The sequence below is a fragment of the Crassostrea angulata genome, chromosome 7, assembly GCF_025612915.1.
Source record: "Crassostrea angulata isolate pt1a10 chromosome 7, ASM2561291v2, whole genome shotgun sequence".
Lineage (NCBI taxonomy): Eukaryota > Metazoa > Mollusca > Bivalvia > Ostreida > Ostreidae > Magallana > Magallana angulata.
The window spans coordinates 40,686,708-40,706,607 of record NC_069117.1 but is presented as its reverse complement, the minus strand read 5'-3'; the positions used below and the strand labels follow the sequence as shown (position 1 = coordinate 40,706,607).

Below are 19,900 nucleotides of genomic sequence, written 5' to 3'. Positions count from 1 at the left end.
TGTTTTATTATAGTTTTTTTTAAACATTCCCATTAACATCATGATCTCATATCTGTGCTAGCGCTATTTTTATGCGACATTGTTTGTACAGAACATGAACATTACGAATTTTTTATCGTTATATAGAGCGTATTAAATATTTTTTCAATGATATTTTTTTGATTCAGAGAGAAAGTCAGCGGCAAGTAAAGCGTCAACATCAGTTATAAATAATGTCTGATGAATATTGAGATAAATGTAATAAAATTAATGTTTCTACAGACTGAGTTACAAAATCAGGTTACTAGTATTCACAGATGAGTAAAAAAAAAGGAGGCGATCGTTTGAGAACTCTCAGTCAATTATTGTTGTGATTTAGTTTTTTCAGTCCTGATACAGAATGTATATTTTGTAAGACACGCGACTAAATCCCTTTTCAATATGAATGGAATCGCCCAAACTGATCGGAAGTCACGTCACACCCCACTTCAGCGATCAGGTTCCTTCAGTAAATATTCAAGATGTATGAATATATATATATTTGTTTTAATCCAAACTGATGATTCTTTGTTAATGATCATGATAATCCAACACCAATCATTACTTACATTGTACCATAATAGACAATTAGTGACAACTTGTTGCGATGAAACCCCCTTCCACCGTTCAAATATGGTTAATCTATTTTTTAAATCAGGATTACACACATGCATGGTTAACAGCCCGTTTACTTAAAAACTCTTGCTCACAGTTTCCTACTTCATCCAATATAACAGTTTCATCAATTGTGAATGTTAATGCTGATACATTATGAATGCATCGGTTTATCTTTTTTATGAAAAACCTAGATATTGCTTGCTCCCGTTGCTTGCACTGTTTCTGAGAAGGCAACTTTCAAACCTTAGATATGCCTGACATCATGACGTCAGCCAATAACTTCATTCAATTTGATATTATTTTAAGTGGAGGTCAGGAGCTTGTTTTAAAACATTTTGAGGAAGACTGTAAGCATTCTAGATGTATCTCATTAGTCAAAAATTGACAAAATTTAAAAAATGCGTTACTTATTTCCTTCATATTCCAAAAAATACATGTGTAGAACATGATTTTTTCATTTTGTTCAGCAATTTAATATATTTAAACCCCGACGCACCATATCAAACAAAGTTATTATTATTATTAGCATCATTAAAAGCATCATTAAAAGAATTTATATCTTCAATTTCATAAACCTGTAGGCACTGCTGCAACCACTATTGAAATAAATTATTTCAATAGTTGTTTAGGAATGTATTTCATTAATCATTATATGAATCACTTTGCAACCACTATTGAAATATAACCACGATTGAAATAAATTATTTCAATGGTAGTTAAGGATGTATTTCATTTTATGAATCACTTTGCAACCACTTTTGAAATACCACCACTATTGAAGTAATTATTTGAATAGTGTTTGGGGATGTATTTCATTATAAGAATCACTTTACAGACACTTTTAAATTATAACTACTATTACAATTATTTTTCAATCGTAAGTAAGAATGAATTTCTTTATAAAAATTATTTTGTTATCACTATTGCAACACATTTGGAAAAAATGAGTTGTATATCATTTTTGCAAACATTTTTCAATTGCAAGAAACACTTTATCTTATGAACAATTTCAATTACAATTAAGGTTTTTACAGACATGCATGTAAATTATTTGTACAAGAGTGAACACCTATTAATTGTCAGAACTTTTATTCAACCCCCCCCCCCCATATATATATATATATATATATATATATATATATATATATATATATATATATATATATATATATATATATATATATAGGTTGATGATGAATTTTATTACGACCACTATTGAATTAATAACTTCAACATGTAGTTGGTTATAAAGTATATTATAAGAAATAATTTGCAATCACTATTATAATATTTTATGATGCATTTCGTTATAATTATCCATATTAAAATATGTTATTTTAATGGTGGTAATTACTGTATTATTTTATTAACATCACTATTAATTATTATTAAAAGCTACTTTCAAACAATAATTTTTTAATAATAGCTGGAAATAATTTTCTTTATTAATTTCACATTTATAATAAATTATGGATGCATTTCATTAAAAGTTTCAATTGGTACATAATTGTTCAATATTTTTTTTTATTAATAAATATTATTATAAATATTACTTAGAGATAAATTATGTAGATATTGATAAACATGTATTTTATTAGAATCACTTAGCAACTACTATTGAAATTCAACCACTATTGAAATGAATTATTTTAATAGTGGCTGGGTATGCATTTTATTACAACCACTAATGAAATACAACCATTATTTGTCATAAATGTGATATGTATAATGAAATTTATTGCTACTACTATTGAAAAATTATTGTTGAATTGAAGTAGTAGCTGCACAGTTACTCTTATAATAAAATACATACTTAACCACCATCAAAATAATATATTTCAATTAAAAAAATTATAATGATATACAATATAAAATATTTTCATGGTGTTTGTATTTCAATGGTGGTTCAAATTATTTCTTATAATAAACTTCATAATCAACCACTATTGAAGTAATTTATTTCGATAGTGGTCGTAATAAAATTCATCACCAACCATTATTGAAACTAGATCTGCCCTAATGGGACTAATACCCCCGCAAGGCTAATTTCAAACTGGACAAATAATTGAATTGAATGATAAAGGTTTGGAACACATAAAAATAAAAAAAATTATAGAATTGTAAAAAAAAAATTAGTTAACAAAAAAATGAACATCAAAATTGTCAGAAAAACCCCTCCCTTTGCAGTAAATGGAAATACCGGTAACCAAGCAATGCTTTTCTGTTGATAAAACTTTGTATATCTTTCTAATAAGAGTCTTGACAGATGCAGTTAGTTGTTTCAAATTTACCTCACTTTCTCCTATGGTACAATGGAACTCCATATCAGAAAAATTGTCCCATAGGACTATGATTTTCTTTGATGAGCTTGTTAGATTTAATAAACTCCCAAAAACATTACCATAATTAGCATACTATGAACAAATTTGTAAAAAAGAAAATTTAATATCACAAAAAATTTTAAAATTGCCAAAACACTACAATCATATCAGTTATTTTGAATTTCATTTAAAATAATGCCTATAGGGTCACTTCAATTTACAAGACCAATAAATTTAAACAAGTTCTCAAAAATAGTTAACTTCTTTATTAATAATGATATTATTTATTTCCTTATAATGATAGAAACTTGTGGTTTACATGAAACAATTTTAAAATAGCCACAAAACTACCGCCCATTTTACAGATTATCAATTTTTCCTAAACACATGCTCCATTTAAACCATGGCTCAGATAATGCCCCCCTTGGGACACATGAACTCAGCCACACTTGTCTTTGATGTTCTTATTAGCTCCAAAGAATTTATCATTAACAAACAAAAATTTTGCATTGTCAGTTGATAGAATACTTATAAAAAATAAATTGAGTAAAGACATAAAGACAAAAAAACTTCAATTGGAGGTATTTATATAAATATATTTTAGAGTGTTTTAATACTATTAATTAATTAATAAAATCTGTAAGGATTACCTCCCTTACTTTTCAACATCAGCGTACAATATATAGAATAAGGAAAATGAAAACTGTCATAAAATCTTTAAATCGTGTTTGATCTTAAAGAAAATTGCAGGTGCACATCTTCAGATGGTGATCAACATGTACAAATGTGAAACATAAGACAGTTCCATGCAGTAGTAAAAATTCTATAAGGGGGACAAAGTTGCGTCTACAGACAGACGGATAGACAGATAGACAAGGTGAAACCAATATACCCCCTAAACTTCGTTTTCGGGGGTATAATAATATATTTCAATAGTGTCGTAATGAAGTACATCCCTAACCACTATTGAAATTATTTATCTCAATAGTGATATTTATAATAATATGAATGATTTTTAATATACAGGGGCTTTGAATAGAAGTTCTGGCAATTTACAAGATGGTCACTTTTGTACAAATAATTCACAATTTTCATAGAACATGATATATCTATATTGAATCAATTCTATATGTTTATCAGCGAGAATCGGTTATTTCTACACAACAGTATGGTGGCATATCTCTGCCCCTTGTGGGCAAGTTATTTTTCTATCAAACATTAGTACATTAATTTCATAGTCTCGATTATTATTACCGTTAAAGATACCGTTAAAGACTTAAATATCTAAATTGAGTATTTGAAATAGTTTGTTAGATAAAAACAATCTTATTTGCATGTTTATCTGCAGGTATTGGTTATTTATTTATTCACAGCACTGAACATCGTAACATTATTACAATAATTTCATAATCTCGGTTATTCTCACCGTAAAATAGTAAAGTCTATATTACTTAAATTGTGTATTTGAAATTGTTGGTCAGATTACTTTCATTTCAAAGTGGTTTGCAAAAATGATAAACAACTTATTTTTTTCCCCAAATGTATTATAATAGTGATAACAAAGTAATATTTACATAGAAATTAATTCTCATCTAAGATTGAAAAAATGAATTTAAAAGTAGTCTGTTGTATTTCAATGGTGTATGTTAAGTAATTCTTATAATGCAATACATCCCCAACTTCTATTAAAAATTACTCCAATAGTACATGTAGCTGTATTTTAATAGTGGTTGCAAAGTGATTCTTCTAATAAAATACATTCCCAACCGCGATTGAAATAATTTATTTCAATAGTGGTTTTATTTCGATAGTGGTTGCAAAGGGGATTTTTTTGATGAAATACATTCCCAACCACTATTGAAATAATTCATTTCAATAGTGGTTTTATTTCATTAGTGGTTGAAAAAGGCACCTTTAATTTTCTAGATCTTGACCCTAATGGTCTTATTAAATAACTCGAAATATCGAAGTTCCTACCATTAGGTTTAAAACACACGCCATTGTGAAATGTGGCTGTGCAGTTGTTGATTGTTTTCCTTTTTCTGAATAACTAGTTCGAATTCCAAAACTGGGAACAAAATTGCACAGGGACAAATGTAACTATGCATTGCCAGTTCTCTTGGCAGGACTTCAACATGAAAAGTTTTTACAATTTACACTTTTATATATGTGAATCACATTGTATTTTCTAAAGGTCGTTTAAACGATTATATTTGCATTCACCAAGTAAGTGTTCCTCTATTTATTATGTAAATTGATTGCAATTCATAGTTTTGTAGAAACTGAGAGGACTGACATCTACAAACCCTAAATGTCAATTTGTCAAAACCTTCTTCAACCTAAAAATAATCATGGACTGCACAAGTTGTTCATGATGATGTCAAACTCAAATTACCTGGTATCATGCAAAGAGTTTCGCTATAAATGGCAGGGGACATTTCTTGGTGTGTTCCCGTTTTGCACACATTTGATAATTGGGTATAGAAAAATAGGTGTGAATTGTGTTGTGATAGCAATTATAGTCTGCTTTCAGTCAAAGATTTTACCTGGATATTTTGTTGTGTTTTAGACTAATAACTTATGACTATCACCATTTTTTTCATTTGATAAAATAAAGATAATCATTTTTTTAGTCTTAAATTTCCGCTCACTGATAAGAAAACTAAGGATTAGATGATTTGACCTTTACATTTTTGCCCATTTACTTTAAACTCGATGAATTGAGGAAAAATTGTTGGTCCCGGGCCAATTGGAAGCTGATTCAGTGGATAATTATATGACAAAGGGGAAAACTACACGGACAGTCATATAGGGTACTCCGTGTCTCCTTTTACAACTTACATTGTAGCTGCAAAATATGTAAAAACGCATGTTTATAATTGGTTGTTTGGTATCAACAGAAAGATTATTATGAAAAGAAACAGAACTTTATCACAAAATATTTTAATCTTCGAAGTAACAGCCTTGACAGTAGATCTTATGATCGACTTCACCGCTTTAGTATATTTTGGGTCACTTTTCTTGTCTACATTTGATAGGTTTTGTGAAAAAATATTTTCAGTTTTTGAAGCATATAAAATTGCCTATTTGTCATCATTCATTAATTTGTCTAATAGTATTTTCTTCGATTATTCAAGCCACAGCATAAATGAAAAATTATTTTTATAATTAGCAGTGTTTTCACTAGACACATTTCCTCCATTTATGTAAGCAAAAGCAATAAATAAATATCAATATATGATATTTTCTCTTCAAACTTGTAGCGTGTACATGTGCTTCCTAAAGACAGAAGTTAAACAAAAGCACAACATTATACAAAAATCTGTTTTGTTTAAAGAAATCAATGAAAATGTTCATGACCAAATCGATGTTTAAAATTGAATTCCAGAACATGGATGTCAATTATTATGTAAATGTGCTTTTATGCAAGTTATATTTTAACATAAAATAAATGTAAATATCAATTGCGAGTAGATATGTTTTATTTATTTCATTGTCAATTGTCCTCTCTGGAACTGTGATATAGACTATAGCAATTAAGCAATTAACTCACCTGGTAAAATTCCCGTTTCGCACACATTTTTTCGATACCTAATTTTCAAATGTGTGCAAAACGGGAACAAACCATATACAATTCACTTTAGCCAGGAGATGAGATATATATATATATATATATATATATATATATATATATATATATATATATATATATATATATATATATATATATATATATATATATATATATATATATATATATATATATATTCATCTTCAAATGCTTTGTACTAGCTATTTATTGTATTTTATTTAAAAAACTGCTACATGTGAAAGAAAATTGTACCTCAAGGAACATTCAAAAATTTGATTGGTCTTCCGCATTATAAACGATTGTTGTTTACCAGGCGTGATCTCGTGCTACATTTTATAAACTTACTCACTTGATCGATGAATACACTCGAATGAAAATTGTTATCATGTGATATGTTAAATTAAACCATGTATATTACATGTATAATCAATGCATAGGCATCGGAACTGGATGGCGGGGGTTGGGAGAGGGGCACCTCTTTTTTGGCAAAGTTAGACATAGTCGTACTCAAAATCTTTTTCTTTTTTGCTTGTCAAGATTTCTGATAAGGTCTAGCCCCCCCCCCCCCCCCTCAATGAGCCTCAGACTGCAATGTATTGACAGGCATATTGCTCTATTTTACAAAGGCCCGTCCTTTATTTTCATCTTTATTCAAAATCAACATTAAACAATGGCTACAATTCAAGGCGATTTTCCGCTGTAATTGTTTTCTTAAGAATAGCGATAATACAATTATCCCCGTAACAGTAATTTTTTAAACTGTTTTAAAGAGGTCGTTTTTATTTAATTGTGTCTGAAAAACCAACAAAGTTGGTGTAGATTTCTCGTATAAGGAGGGGGTCCCAAAAAGTTGTTACAGCATATCATCCTTTTAATTTTTCTGTACAAGTATTTAACGTTTAGTGAGACATGTCTAGTGATAGATCAAAATTTCAGCGTCAATCATAATTCATAACTCATAATTCTTCTTGGTTTGAGTCAATTATTTGTTCACAAGAGTTAATTACATTCAACTTAAGATTTTTAAACTTGGTATTTCCTATTCAGAATGAACAAAAGCATTGCCTCAGTTCTGTGAGCAAAGCTCTGTATTTGCTTATAATTCAAAACTTGACACAGCTGAATATGGTTTGAAAAGAGGAAATTGTAAACAATTAAAATAGAAGAAACATGCACTAAAACAAAAAAAGAGCACAATTTATTTTTCATAATATATATATATATATATATATATATATATATATATATATATATATATATATATATATATATATATATATATATATATTTCTAGCAGCAAAAACAATCTACATTTAGACTGAAAATGCACAGCATCTTAACAAACAAGTTGCATTATAATCAACCATTACGTAGAGATCGTACCGAATTACCAATAGAATGTATCGTATTTATACTACAATATGTTGTTAGTGCATCAGATTTTGCTCATTTTGTGCAGGTCAACAATAAACTGTCTGATTTACTGAAGTCTTTATTTGATTCGATACGTAAAAATTCCAAAAAACAGGGGATATTTCCCCCACCCAAATTAAAAGGCATAAACGAAATTCAAAACAACGTAAAACCACGGTCACGAGTGAAAATGTCAACGCATTGAAAGAATCACGAAATCGGCACAAATATGTTTAGCATGTTTCAAGTATACTCAGTATACTTGGACATGCGTAAACCACATCTTCCCAAGTCAAGGGTTTCTGATCTGCATAGTTCTCACAAACCCTTGACCGAACAGATTAAACATACGTGGTTTCACAACTGCGCCATCCATTGAATGTGAGAAGCTATGCAGATCAGAAACCCTTGACTTGGGAAGATGGTAAACCGTGGCACAACAAGTAAATTCATCTTTGTCAGTTTGACCTATTAGCCGTGCGTCAACATTCAAACATTGCTGCTTTATACAAAGAACTTTCGTTTTCGATATGGAATACCGAACCCGAAGTTATAAACTGTTTGACCGCGATTATCTCAATTTTTATTTTCGTAAATTATTAAAATTTGAAACAGAATTCACCGATAATCTTTGCAATTTATATTTTCCTTTTCATAAGGATTATTTATGCAAAATTACGTTGAATTTGACTTGGTAGTTCTTGAGAAGAAGATTTTTTAAAATGCACCCCCCCCCCTTTTTCTACAGTTTCGAGGTTTTCTCCGTTTTAGATAAAGATCGGTCTTTCATTTCTGCAATTTAAAATCACCTTTTTATAGGGATGCTTTGTGCCAAATTTGGTTGAAATTGGCCATTAGAGAAGAAGTTCAAATTGTGAAAAGTTTACAGACGGACAGACAGAAGGACAGACGGACGGACAGATTTTTTTAGAATTGAATTTTATCAATTAAAAGCAAAGAAGCACAATTTTTCGATAACAGGAAAAGGTCAATTATTAGGATGCATTCCTCTTACATACTGATACTGAAACATGAAAAGCATGTCCAAGTATACTGAGTATTAAGCCCATACATATCTGCCATGCATCTTGATTCGTTGAATATGGGCTATTATGGATCGGATACCTTAATCTTTTAAAGATCAATTGTTGTTTTATACATGTCTATGATATTATCATGATAAAAGCATTACATCACTTAGATGTACCTTTACATGTATATCCTCTCCCTATCTTTTGATTTTCATGAAAAGCAGTAGTTTGAAATCTTTAGCTAATATTACGAAACTAATGGCATTTCCTTGAGTAATTTTTCACACACATTTAAAATCAATAATCACTGATACAAAGAATTGATCTTTTTCGGTAAATTCAATGTTTTGTAGCATTTTCATTGACGAATAGATATGCCACCCTGCGTGTGCTATCTTTTTTTCATGACAAAGTAAGCTGACAATCATATTTAGTGAATATTTTATCTATTCTGGATTATGGTCAGGGGACCATGCTTAAACAATAAGACCTACAAGTTTAATACCTGCCTTTAATTAAAATTAATTTCAAATAAAGCCAGGTAGCTGGAGACAAATGAAAACGCTATGACATTTTTTTTCAAATTTAACATTTTTCTACATTATTTGATGCATATACAAAATAAAAACAAAGGCACCTGACGTTATAAATTTTTATCATAATAAAAATAAAAACCCTATAGGCCTACCTAATAATACAAAATGTACCTATCGCCGCCATCGTGGATTTAAAATTATCACATCAAATGAAATTTTTGCTTAAAACTCATCGGTGAAGTTATTTTGCGATCCTCTTTGTCTTCCGATCGGTGCTTCAACATCTTAGCTTACAACTGATTTAACCAAAACAGTGCATCGCACCGGTCTTTAATAAAAACCATCCCTCAATCAGCATCTATACTGCCTTAGATATGCGATAATTGCCGAGAGGGGACGGAAGTTGTCACTTATATGTAACTGAGATTTCCATGCACCGTGTGTTTATTTCAGTATTTTATATAGATAAATATATCCATTCATAAACATTTTGATATAAATTTTGTGGGAAAAAAAACAAGTTATAATTGACAGTTGATAGTATCCCTAGACCTTTTCTTAATTTTTTATCTGTAAGTTGATCAAATTCAGAAATTGATACTGTTTAAATATTCGAATTATTGCTATATTTTGAAGGGATTAGCTAAAATATAGCGCAATTATGTCGACTCACGTCCCCCTTTAATCTTTTGTCGCAAATCTAAGGCACATGTAGTAGATGCAGATTGAGGGGTACAATTTATTAATGACCGGTGTAATGCACCGTTTTGGTAGTTGAAGGACCGATTGGGAAACTGTGAGGATCGTAAATTAATTTTACAGATGAGTTTTAAGCAAAAATTCCACTTGGTGTGACAGTTTTGAAAAAATCCAAGATGAAAGCGATTGGTTCATTGTGTATTATAAGGTATAGGGTATTTATTTTCATTATGAGAAAAAATTATAACGTCATGTGCCTGTGATTAAAAAGGTAAAAATACAATGTTTCTTGTTCATATCAAAAGAAATTGTCATAGCAGATGTATATATTATTTCATTGTTAAAATTAAATGTACATTTATATCCTAAATGTCATGTTAAAAGAGACAATCAGAAAGGAGGTAGTGATTTTTTAGCAAATCAAATACATTTAAATATCATTTTTGGACAGGAAGGAGCAAAACTTGGAGTTTTTGACATTTTGTTTACTATGAAAACTTCATTTGTCTGCATGTAAACTTTTTTTGAAAGAAAAATATGCTTTTTTAAAAGAAATGTGTTATATAAGTGCTGAATGTTATTTCATCAAATCAGACAGCAACGTTAACATTACTGTAAATTTCTAATGATAAAATTGAAAACAAGAGGCCAATGAGCAGTATTGCTCACCTAAATAACATTTCTTTGTATCATTTTATTACAGTTTTAAAACATTTTCCCCATATATTTCTAACTTTAAATTTAAACCCCTCTTGGGACCCCAATAGCAGTCTGGGATCACAATTTAAACAATATAGAATCTACTCTTTCTTAGAAAGATTGCATAATTATCTGACAATTTGTAACATTGTAATTTTTGAGAAAATGATTATTAAACATTTTTCCTTTAAATTTTTATGTAAAATTTTGAACCCCTCTTGGGACATCAGTATTAGTTCGGAGGTCTTGAAAATTTCCCATTACATAATCAGCCACCTTGACACTTTAGATGCAAGAATTATCGCGTGGTTCGGTTCAAGTGAGCTAAAACTGTTTTAAAGTACTGTAGAATCATTAGATTTCATGGTGGCTCAATTATCGTAGATTCGAGGGTACTTCAAATAATTCACATCCTCCAAGAATTATTGAATTAGGGTTTTAAAGTCATATTTTCTTTGCTTGAATAAGAGAATGGACTAAATAACATTCCCATGAACCTGTAAAACTTAAGCAATCCACGAAAATTGGCCCCGACGAATTTTAATTGATCCACAGTATGTATTATTATCTCAGTAATAAACCAAAGCTTTTAAGAGGGAGTTACTCCTCTTGTAGTATAGCTACTAAATCAAGTAAAATGACATCTGCAACCAAAAAGTCATCCACTTTCACAAAATTAATCCTTTTGGTACAATATTTACCCCAACTTACAGAAAAATAAAACATCTGAAAATACAATATAGTCTTGAAGGTGACAGTGGTCAGGTTTTTAAATACAATTTACTGTAGCCAGGGATTTTTGGCTTTGAAACTTTGTAAATAGAATGTCCTCAGTTCCAATTCAGCACAAATACATTTCATTCCCCCTTATAAAGCCAACCATTAATTTCTGAGGTCAGAACATGTAACATTTTCTACATGCTAGTTTTTCTGTGCTTTGAACCCTTTCATATTTCGCTCATTTATTATGATTTTTCAGCTTAATAGTCCTCACCCCACAGCAAAGGGTTGACTTTCCGTACTGTGTGCATGTTGCACCATCACGTGTCAGAAACTAACAGAAGTATGTTTTATTATGGCATTATTCTTATATTTACATTTTTTAAACTTGTTGCCTTGTCTTCACATGTGATTTATACCTTTAAATTCATATCTTATCCTAAGGGTAAGTTCATATTTATGCAAGAGCCACTGTAACAGCCACAAGCGTGAACTTTGATTTTTGCTTTTGACGTCCAGTTTACAGCGTTCAACGTTTGTGACGTCATAATAAAACTCGTCATTTTAACCTTTGAGTATCCTGTGTGTATTACAGCGTTATCATGTCGTAGCTTTCAACACACTTTACAAGCAAAAAAAAATGTAGAGTAGTAAATACTAAGTCACATCCACCTACTTTTCGTGTTTTCACCTCCCGTAGGTAACTTGCAATTTCACTGTGTTCAGTCAACACAACACTTATAGCCGCAAGTTTCACATTTTACTTTACTTATGAAGCAGACATTAGGGGCCTACATGTACATATGCATACAAATTTGAAGAAAAGACATCCCTCTAACTAATAATAATCAATAAAAATCATATCATGAACTTCAGCAACACTCATAAGCCTTCAAGTACAGCAACTTTCAAATTTTCAAATATATTGATGGGTACTTTATCCGAAACTGTCCCTTGCTACCATAGTTAGATTAAGTATACTTTTGATTTCAATCACTAAAACAATATACATATGTGTTAAAGATTTTACACTTACCTTCGCCTTACACATTAGCATGGCTTTGTCAAACAAGAAAATGTATCTGTTGAAAGAAAGAACTATAAAATGAAATTAATTCATTAAAATATTTTTGCAACTACTCCAAATATTTTCTATATATATTGTTAGTTAAACTTATCAAACTGGCAATTCTTACAAATACAACTAAACTCATAACAAAACAAATTTCTCCCAACTATTACAGGCAGTGCCAGATGATTCAGAAAAAGGATATTTAGAAACACCGAAACGATACCAACCTAAATCTGATCTTGTTGTCTGTGTTGTTTTTAACTTTTAGTTCTCCATCCTTCTGTAGTCTGCCGTAATCCTTTAATGTGGTTTTAGCAGGCTGAAATAGAAATCATAGTAGAATCAGAGCTCAATGTCGATTACTTGGAAAAATTATATTCTGTTCTTCTTTTTATTATAATTAGCTCTTTATCTTTATAAGTCATACATGTAATTTTAAAGGATAACTTTATATTGAACGACATGTAATTGACTGGAATTGTCAATATTCATTTCAAATGGGTTTATATCGCATGTACAGAAAAATCACTGTTCTATAATTAACTTTATTTCGGACTTTACTTTCCAAATTCAACGTTTGTTTTGTCATATACTGTGGAATCATTAAATTTCGTGGTGGCTCAATTTTCGTGGAATTCGTGTGCACCTCTCAGCCACGAATTAACATCCTCCACGAATTAATAAATTAGAGATATAAAGTCATATTTCCTGTTGTAGTTATAAAGGAATACACGAAATTACGTCCCCACGAACCTGTAAAATTTAAGCAATCCACGAAAATTGGCTCCCACGAAATTTAATGATTCCAGAGTATTCTAATAATTTAATGTTTAAAAAGTGATCTAGCCATTGACACCTGAAAAACTCTATATTTAATTGTAATTACAAATCAGACAGATGTTTCTTCCAAGAACTGTTAATCTTTTGAATCAACATCGCATAATTATAGGCCTTATATGTCTTAGCCATCAAAGACTCATTGAGTTTATCCAATTACCTAATACATATGAATCTTTCACTAAATTCATTTGATGTCATTGATTTGTCACTTTTACTCATTGTTGAGATTCCTTATATATACTGAATTGTATTTGTCAATCTTCAGGTCAGAGGCCAGACGAATTATCGGCCACCTCCGTTTGTGTCATTTATTTCATTTTCTTTGTTATTGTTAATCTTTTAAACTCGACTGATAATAAATACGGAATCTTTCATCACTTGGTTCTATATCTCTGGAATTGCATACATGTATTGGTTGACCTTCGGGAATACGGCATTCCTATACCCTTCGTTTTACCCAACGGCCTTCAGCGCACCTCAACTTAATACCTTGTACCCTTTACACCAACATTCCCTCACCCCGTCCGATCGAACTGCATACGACGGATGCAGTTCCAGATGAATTGCCTAACACCATACAAATCTACTCGGTAACACTTATTCCATGGAACATGCAATGCCATTCATGCACCAAAATATCTGGATGTAATACTTTTTGAACAGTAAATACTAAATGCATAACAAAGTTGTAATTCTCTGCATAAACAGAGAAATGAATTGTCAATAAAATACCAGATATTGCTATTCAATCAAAGTACTGAAGTACTGACGGGAGTTGATTTTATCGATTATCATTTATTCAAATCAACGATATGGGATTTTGCATGGCAAGAAGTATCAGTAATCGAAATATTTCTGAGAAATTGTATGGATCCAGGCAAGATTGAACTCTTGTCTTGTTCAACCAAACGCTGGACTGTCTCCCTTTATCTCCGACAAGCAAGAGAGACTCTGTTTTGTCGGATATTAACGGAGACAGCCAAGCGTCTGGTTGAACGAGATTACATTGAACTCTAGTGTAGGAATACATACGACTTTAAAAATTATCTAAACTGGTTGTACAATTTTAAATCTTACTATTTTCATGACGTTAATAAATAGGTTTTCTTGAAAAACAATGCTTCAGAATACATAGCATTGAATTTATCGAGTATTTTCAAGAACTAAGTGTTGTCAGCGGTATTGATTTGTGCTTAGGTCCAAACACTGTTTCATTTTCGCTTTGCCCGAGTAAGTGCATAGGAGAGTTGATTAAAATCAACTCCCAAAAATGCTTTGTCATATAAAGGAATACAGATTGCTAAATTTTGCTGAGAAAAGTTACAACATGCATTATTCTTGACTTTCATCAGTAGGTTTGCTCTTCAAGCTATAAATACAGCATAAATCTGGCTGATCGGTTTCTGAGAAGAATATTTTTAAAGATTTTTCTCTATATATTCCTATATTAAAAAAAACATGTTACTCCACATTGTGCCCCTATCCTACCCTGGGGATCATGACTTGAACAAAATTGAATCTTCCCTACCTGAGGATGCTTCCACATGGGTACCAGCATTTCTGGTCGATCGGTTTTTGAGAAGGATATTCTTAAAGATTTTTTTCTATATATTCCTATGTAAAAATTTGACCTTCCACTGTTGCCCCACCCTACCTCTGGGGATCATGATTTGAACAAACTTGAATCTACCCGACCGGAGGATGCTTCCACACGGGTAACAGCAATTCTGGCCAATCGGTTTCAAAGAAGAAGACTTGTAAAGATTTACTTTACATATTCCTATGTAAAATTTCGACATCCCATTGTAGCCCCAACCTACCCCTTGGAATCATAATATGAACAAAATTGAATTTAGCCTACCTGAGGATGCTTCCTCACAAGTTACATCTTTTCTGGCTGACCAGTTTCAGAAAAAAAAATTAAAGATTACTTCTATATATTACTATATAAAATTTGATTTCACAATTTTGATTTTACACACTACCTGAGGATGCTTCCACATAAGTTTCAGCTTTCCTGGCCAAATGGTTATTGAGCAGAGGATTTTTGAAAATTTCTCAAAATTTTCAAACATTCCTAATCTTATCTCCTTCAAAAAGTGTGTGATCCTTAATTTTCACAACTTTGAATCCCTATGCCTATGCATGCTTTGTGCCAAGTTTGGTTGAAACTGGCCAAGTGATTCTGTAGAAGTTGTTGAAAATGTGAAAAGTTTATGGACTGACAGACGGACAGACAGACGATGGACAAAATGTGTTCAGAAAGGCTCACTTCATCTTTTAGCTCAGGTGAGCTAAAAAAAAAACAGCATCACATAATTCCCTATTTTGGGTGAATTCTGTACAAATGTAATGGTAAAAAATTGTGCATGTTTTACAACTGTACGTTTTTATTTACATTTGTATGTGTATAATTATAAGGAAAAAAAGAATATTTTAAGTTTATTTTCAGCTTACTACATATCTACAGTAAAGTATTTGATAAAGCAATTTATAATACATGTATGAAAGAGCTACTGATTGTTTGTTTCTAAAAGGTCACTTTTCTTACCATCACAATGTCTTTAATGCTAAAACAGAAATAAAGAAATAAAATGAGAAGTCATTTTTATATTTACCACATTCACTTGAAAATTGATTTCTAAATGATATTTTCAGCAATACATTTTATAAATGTATATTTAAAAAAAATTGAGTTTACCTTGATTGTATTTCTTCGATAAGTTGTAGGGTTTCACTGTCCCGTTTTACCTCATTTACATAGAGAAACAAATCCTGAAATCATCGGTCACACAAAATCATAAATACAATTCAAATCATCAGTACAGTAAATTTGAGTTACTGTCAAGTGTTAACCAAATAACTTTAAATAAATATCAAACAATATTCAAGTTCATCTTTAAATGGAATAAATAAAATGCCAACTTGTTCGCAGGAATTCATTGTGAAAGATTTGAACCGACCAATATCTAATCATGGGCTTGTTTCATAAAGGGGTCTTTAGTTCTGGAATTTGGTTGACACAGGGGGAGGGAATGGCTCTCCCAATCAATGTGCAGGAGAAAGAGAGACAGACAGAGAGAGCAGACAGAGAAATCAAAGAATATCTAAGGAATATTTTAGGTGAGATATACTTCTACTTTTAAAAATAATAATCATATATCTCATATATATATATATATATATATATATATATATATATATATATATATATATATATATATATATATATATATATATATTGGAGCTCCACCTCCGCCACGGCCGGGGCTTGAACTAACGAGTTCTGAGGCCGGTTTTACTATAAAGCGTAAGATACGACGAAACTTAAGGTGGGTCGCGGGTTTGCTTTCAAATTCTGTACGCAATTTAGACAACTTGTTTGGCCGTTTCGTGCACATTCGTTTATGACGTCATAACAGATACATCTCAAATTTCCCGCATTACACTCTAGATAAAACCAAATGCTCGGGGTGATAATGAAGTAATCATTTATATATATGCCGTTAATACTAGACAGTAGTAGTCATTCATATTTATTCTCCACGAATCAAAAAAGGAAGTGCACAATGAATGCAACACATTATAATTATGCAGATAATCAGCAACAATTGGAGCGTTCTTTTTCAGTCTATGTAAAGGTTCAAACTGTAAATAAAAACCAGCGGTGTAGTCTCAAACTTGTAACACAGGAGAGAGAGAGAGAGAGAGAGAGAGAGAGAGAGAGAGAGAGAGAGAGAGAGAGAGAGAGAGAGAGAGAGAGAGAGAGAGAGAGAGAGAGAGAGAGAGAGAGATGTAAAATATTTTGGTCCTCGGCTTTGGCAATAATTTTTTAACAATTGATTAATTATTGAATTAATATATAATTATTGAATTAATATATATATATATATATATAAACACAAAAAATAAGTCCAATGCTCAAACAACTTTTATCTATAGCGCTTTCGCCCTACCGGGCTCTTCAGTAGATTTAAAAACAAAGTAAACAAGAACATTATGACGTCAATCTCGTGACGTTAGGTAGGCAACGTTATACAAACAAACTGCTGAAGACGTGATTATGACGTCAAAACATAGTGACGTCAGAACATTGAACAAAGAAACTGTTGAAGACGTGATTATGACGTCAAAACATAGTAACGTCAAAACATTATACAGTACATAAAATATATCATATATCTATAGGGTCTATAGGGTACATTTTCACTTAATTCATTCAAATGCCAAACATTCAAATTGTCCTTTTGTGTAAAATTTGTGTAACCAAGTTTCCAATGATGGCGTTTTTCACGATGCTATATAGCTATTTCTTTGACAATGTCAAATTCTTGACAATGATCAGTTGTAATTCAGAAACAAATGAAATTAAACAAAAGTACGTGCACGTTTATTTGTAAATGTTTAACCAAAGTTGTCCAGACTAAGGTAAAGATGTATGTCTCCGATGTATGATGAACTCTATATATACTGCCCAAGTACACATTCATGTATATATAGTGTATTGAACAAGGATTCATATTGATTTTATGTTAATATAGCGGAGGTATATGTAACCCTCGAAAAAAAATTCTAATGAAACTGGAGTCAGTGTTTTGCGTATGTTGTATGATAAATACATTATCTAGTATTTAAAAAATCAAGGACTTTTGACAAGTCTGAAACACAGTTGGAGCTTTCATCATATTTAATATACAATATTTACATTTAAACAATACTGAAAGATACATTTGTGATTTACCTAGCATTAACTACCTGAGCATGACACCATTCAGTCATTTAATATGAAATAAAAAGGGAAAGCCAATAAGTTCATTTAGTGAGTTTTAAATTTCAAAAAATCCCATTTACACTTATTTTGCGTAGAAATTGGGGAAAAACTGAAATGGTTGAAATGTTACACATTTCTCATACAAATTTACCTTTCCACCGTATTTACATCGTGCATGTATATATTTTCTGGATTACTCGTAGATTTTTGACTTGACTTAAGGAGGGCCCAAAGTTACGCCTTTTAGTGAAACAGACCTTAGTTCAATATTTGACTTAAGTCCGGATTGACGCCAGGCGTAAGGCTACGCCGAGCGTACGCCTTTTAGAGAAACGGGCCCACTCTCTTATCAATGAGCGGCCATCGCGCTGACCAATCATATAGGCAAGACTAAAATCTTGTTTTCGATGACGAACGGAATCTAGCGCGCTGAGGCCCGTTTCATTAAAAGGCGTAAGATAGGACGAAACTTAACTTAGGCCTCAGGGCGTACGCCCAAATTTAGTCCGGCGTAAATTGCGTTTCACTAAGAGGCGTTTGCCTGGACTTAAATACTATCATGGGATTAAGTTAAGGCCAGACTTACGTCCTTTTTTATTTATATTAATGGATTGTTGTGATTGTGTGTGTGTGTGTGTGTGAGAGAGAGAGAGAGAGAGAGAGAGAGAGAGAGAGAGAGAGAGAGAGAGAAACGCAAAGTATGTGCTTTGATGGGTTGCAGGGGCCCGTTTCACTAAAAGGCGAAAGATACGACGAAATTTAAGTTAGGCCTTAGGGCGTACGCCAAAATTTAGTCCGGCGTAAACTGCGTTTCACTAAGAGGCGTACGCCTGGCGTTAAACACTAGTATCGGACTAAGTTAAGGCCAGACTTACGTCCTTGACAACGAGCTTATGCACATGTGCAGACAGATGATAAACAGTAGAAAGGAAGATAAATAGATAAATATATATAGAATATCACACTTTTGTTTTGATCTCGGGCTTGGGCCGATACCAACCGCTCGGGCTGATACCAGGGCCGAGATCAAAACAAAAGTGTGATGTTGTTTATATCATATATCTTAAATCAAAGACTTTAATTCAAGTTTAAATTCCAAATAAGGAATATAATGTATCATGAAAAAGCTTTAGAATTTTTTTCGGATTTACAAAACTTTTTCGTTTTTATTTCTTTTTATATGTGTTAAAACTGTAAGAGTTGTCGGATTTTTTTCACAAACCATCGTCATTTGAAATACAGTAGAAGGGAGTCTGTCGTTTGAATTGAAGCACTATCTTCTAGAATTCAAAATTATCGAGAGAGAACCTTCCCTCCTACGCAGCTTCGTTATGAGTCAAATTCTTTCACTGTGATTTCGTAAGTTTCCCGTCAGATTCCATTCTGTTATAGCAGCTAGAAAGTTGTTTAAGAATGTTCATACATGTAAGCGCGTCCATTACTTTAACCCCTTAATTTTAACAGTCTGATCTCTGGTTTTCTAAGATTAAGTCTCGTTCCACCCTTCTCTATATCCTCCATAATTTAAACGTTGATTGATATTAGATTAAGCGTACTATTGTTCTAAATA

General features: G+C 31.5%; 1 protein-coding gene across 1 annotated transcript in view; it reads right to left on the bottom strand.

Moving 5' to 3' along the window:
* LOC128191332 (guanine nucleotide exchange factor VAV2-like) overlaps positions 1 to 16,301 on the bottom strand; it is a 33,352-nt gene extending 17,051 nt beyond the window's left edge. Inside the window, exons 1-4 of the mRNA XM_052863405.1 lie at positions 16,261 to 16,301; positions 16,111 to 16,129; positions 12,947 to 13,038; positions 12,684 to 12,729 (exon numbers count right to left, since the gene is read on the bottom strand). Of these exons, the coding sequence (XP_052719365.1) occupies positions 12,684 to 12,729; positions 12,947 to 13,038; positions 16,111 to 16,113 (141 nt within the window). The 5' untranslated portion in view covers positions 16,114 to 16,129; positions 16,261 to 16,301. The remainder of the gene's footprint in view (positions 1 to 12,683; positions 12,730 to 12,946; positions 13,039 to 16,110; positions 16,130 to 16,260) is intronic.
* Between the last annotated feature and the right edge of the window lie 3,599 nt (positions 16,302 to 19,900).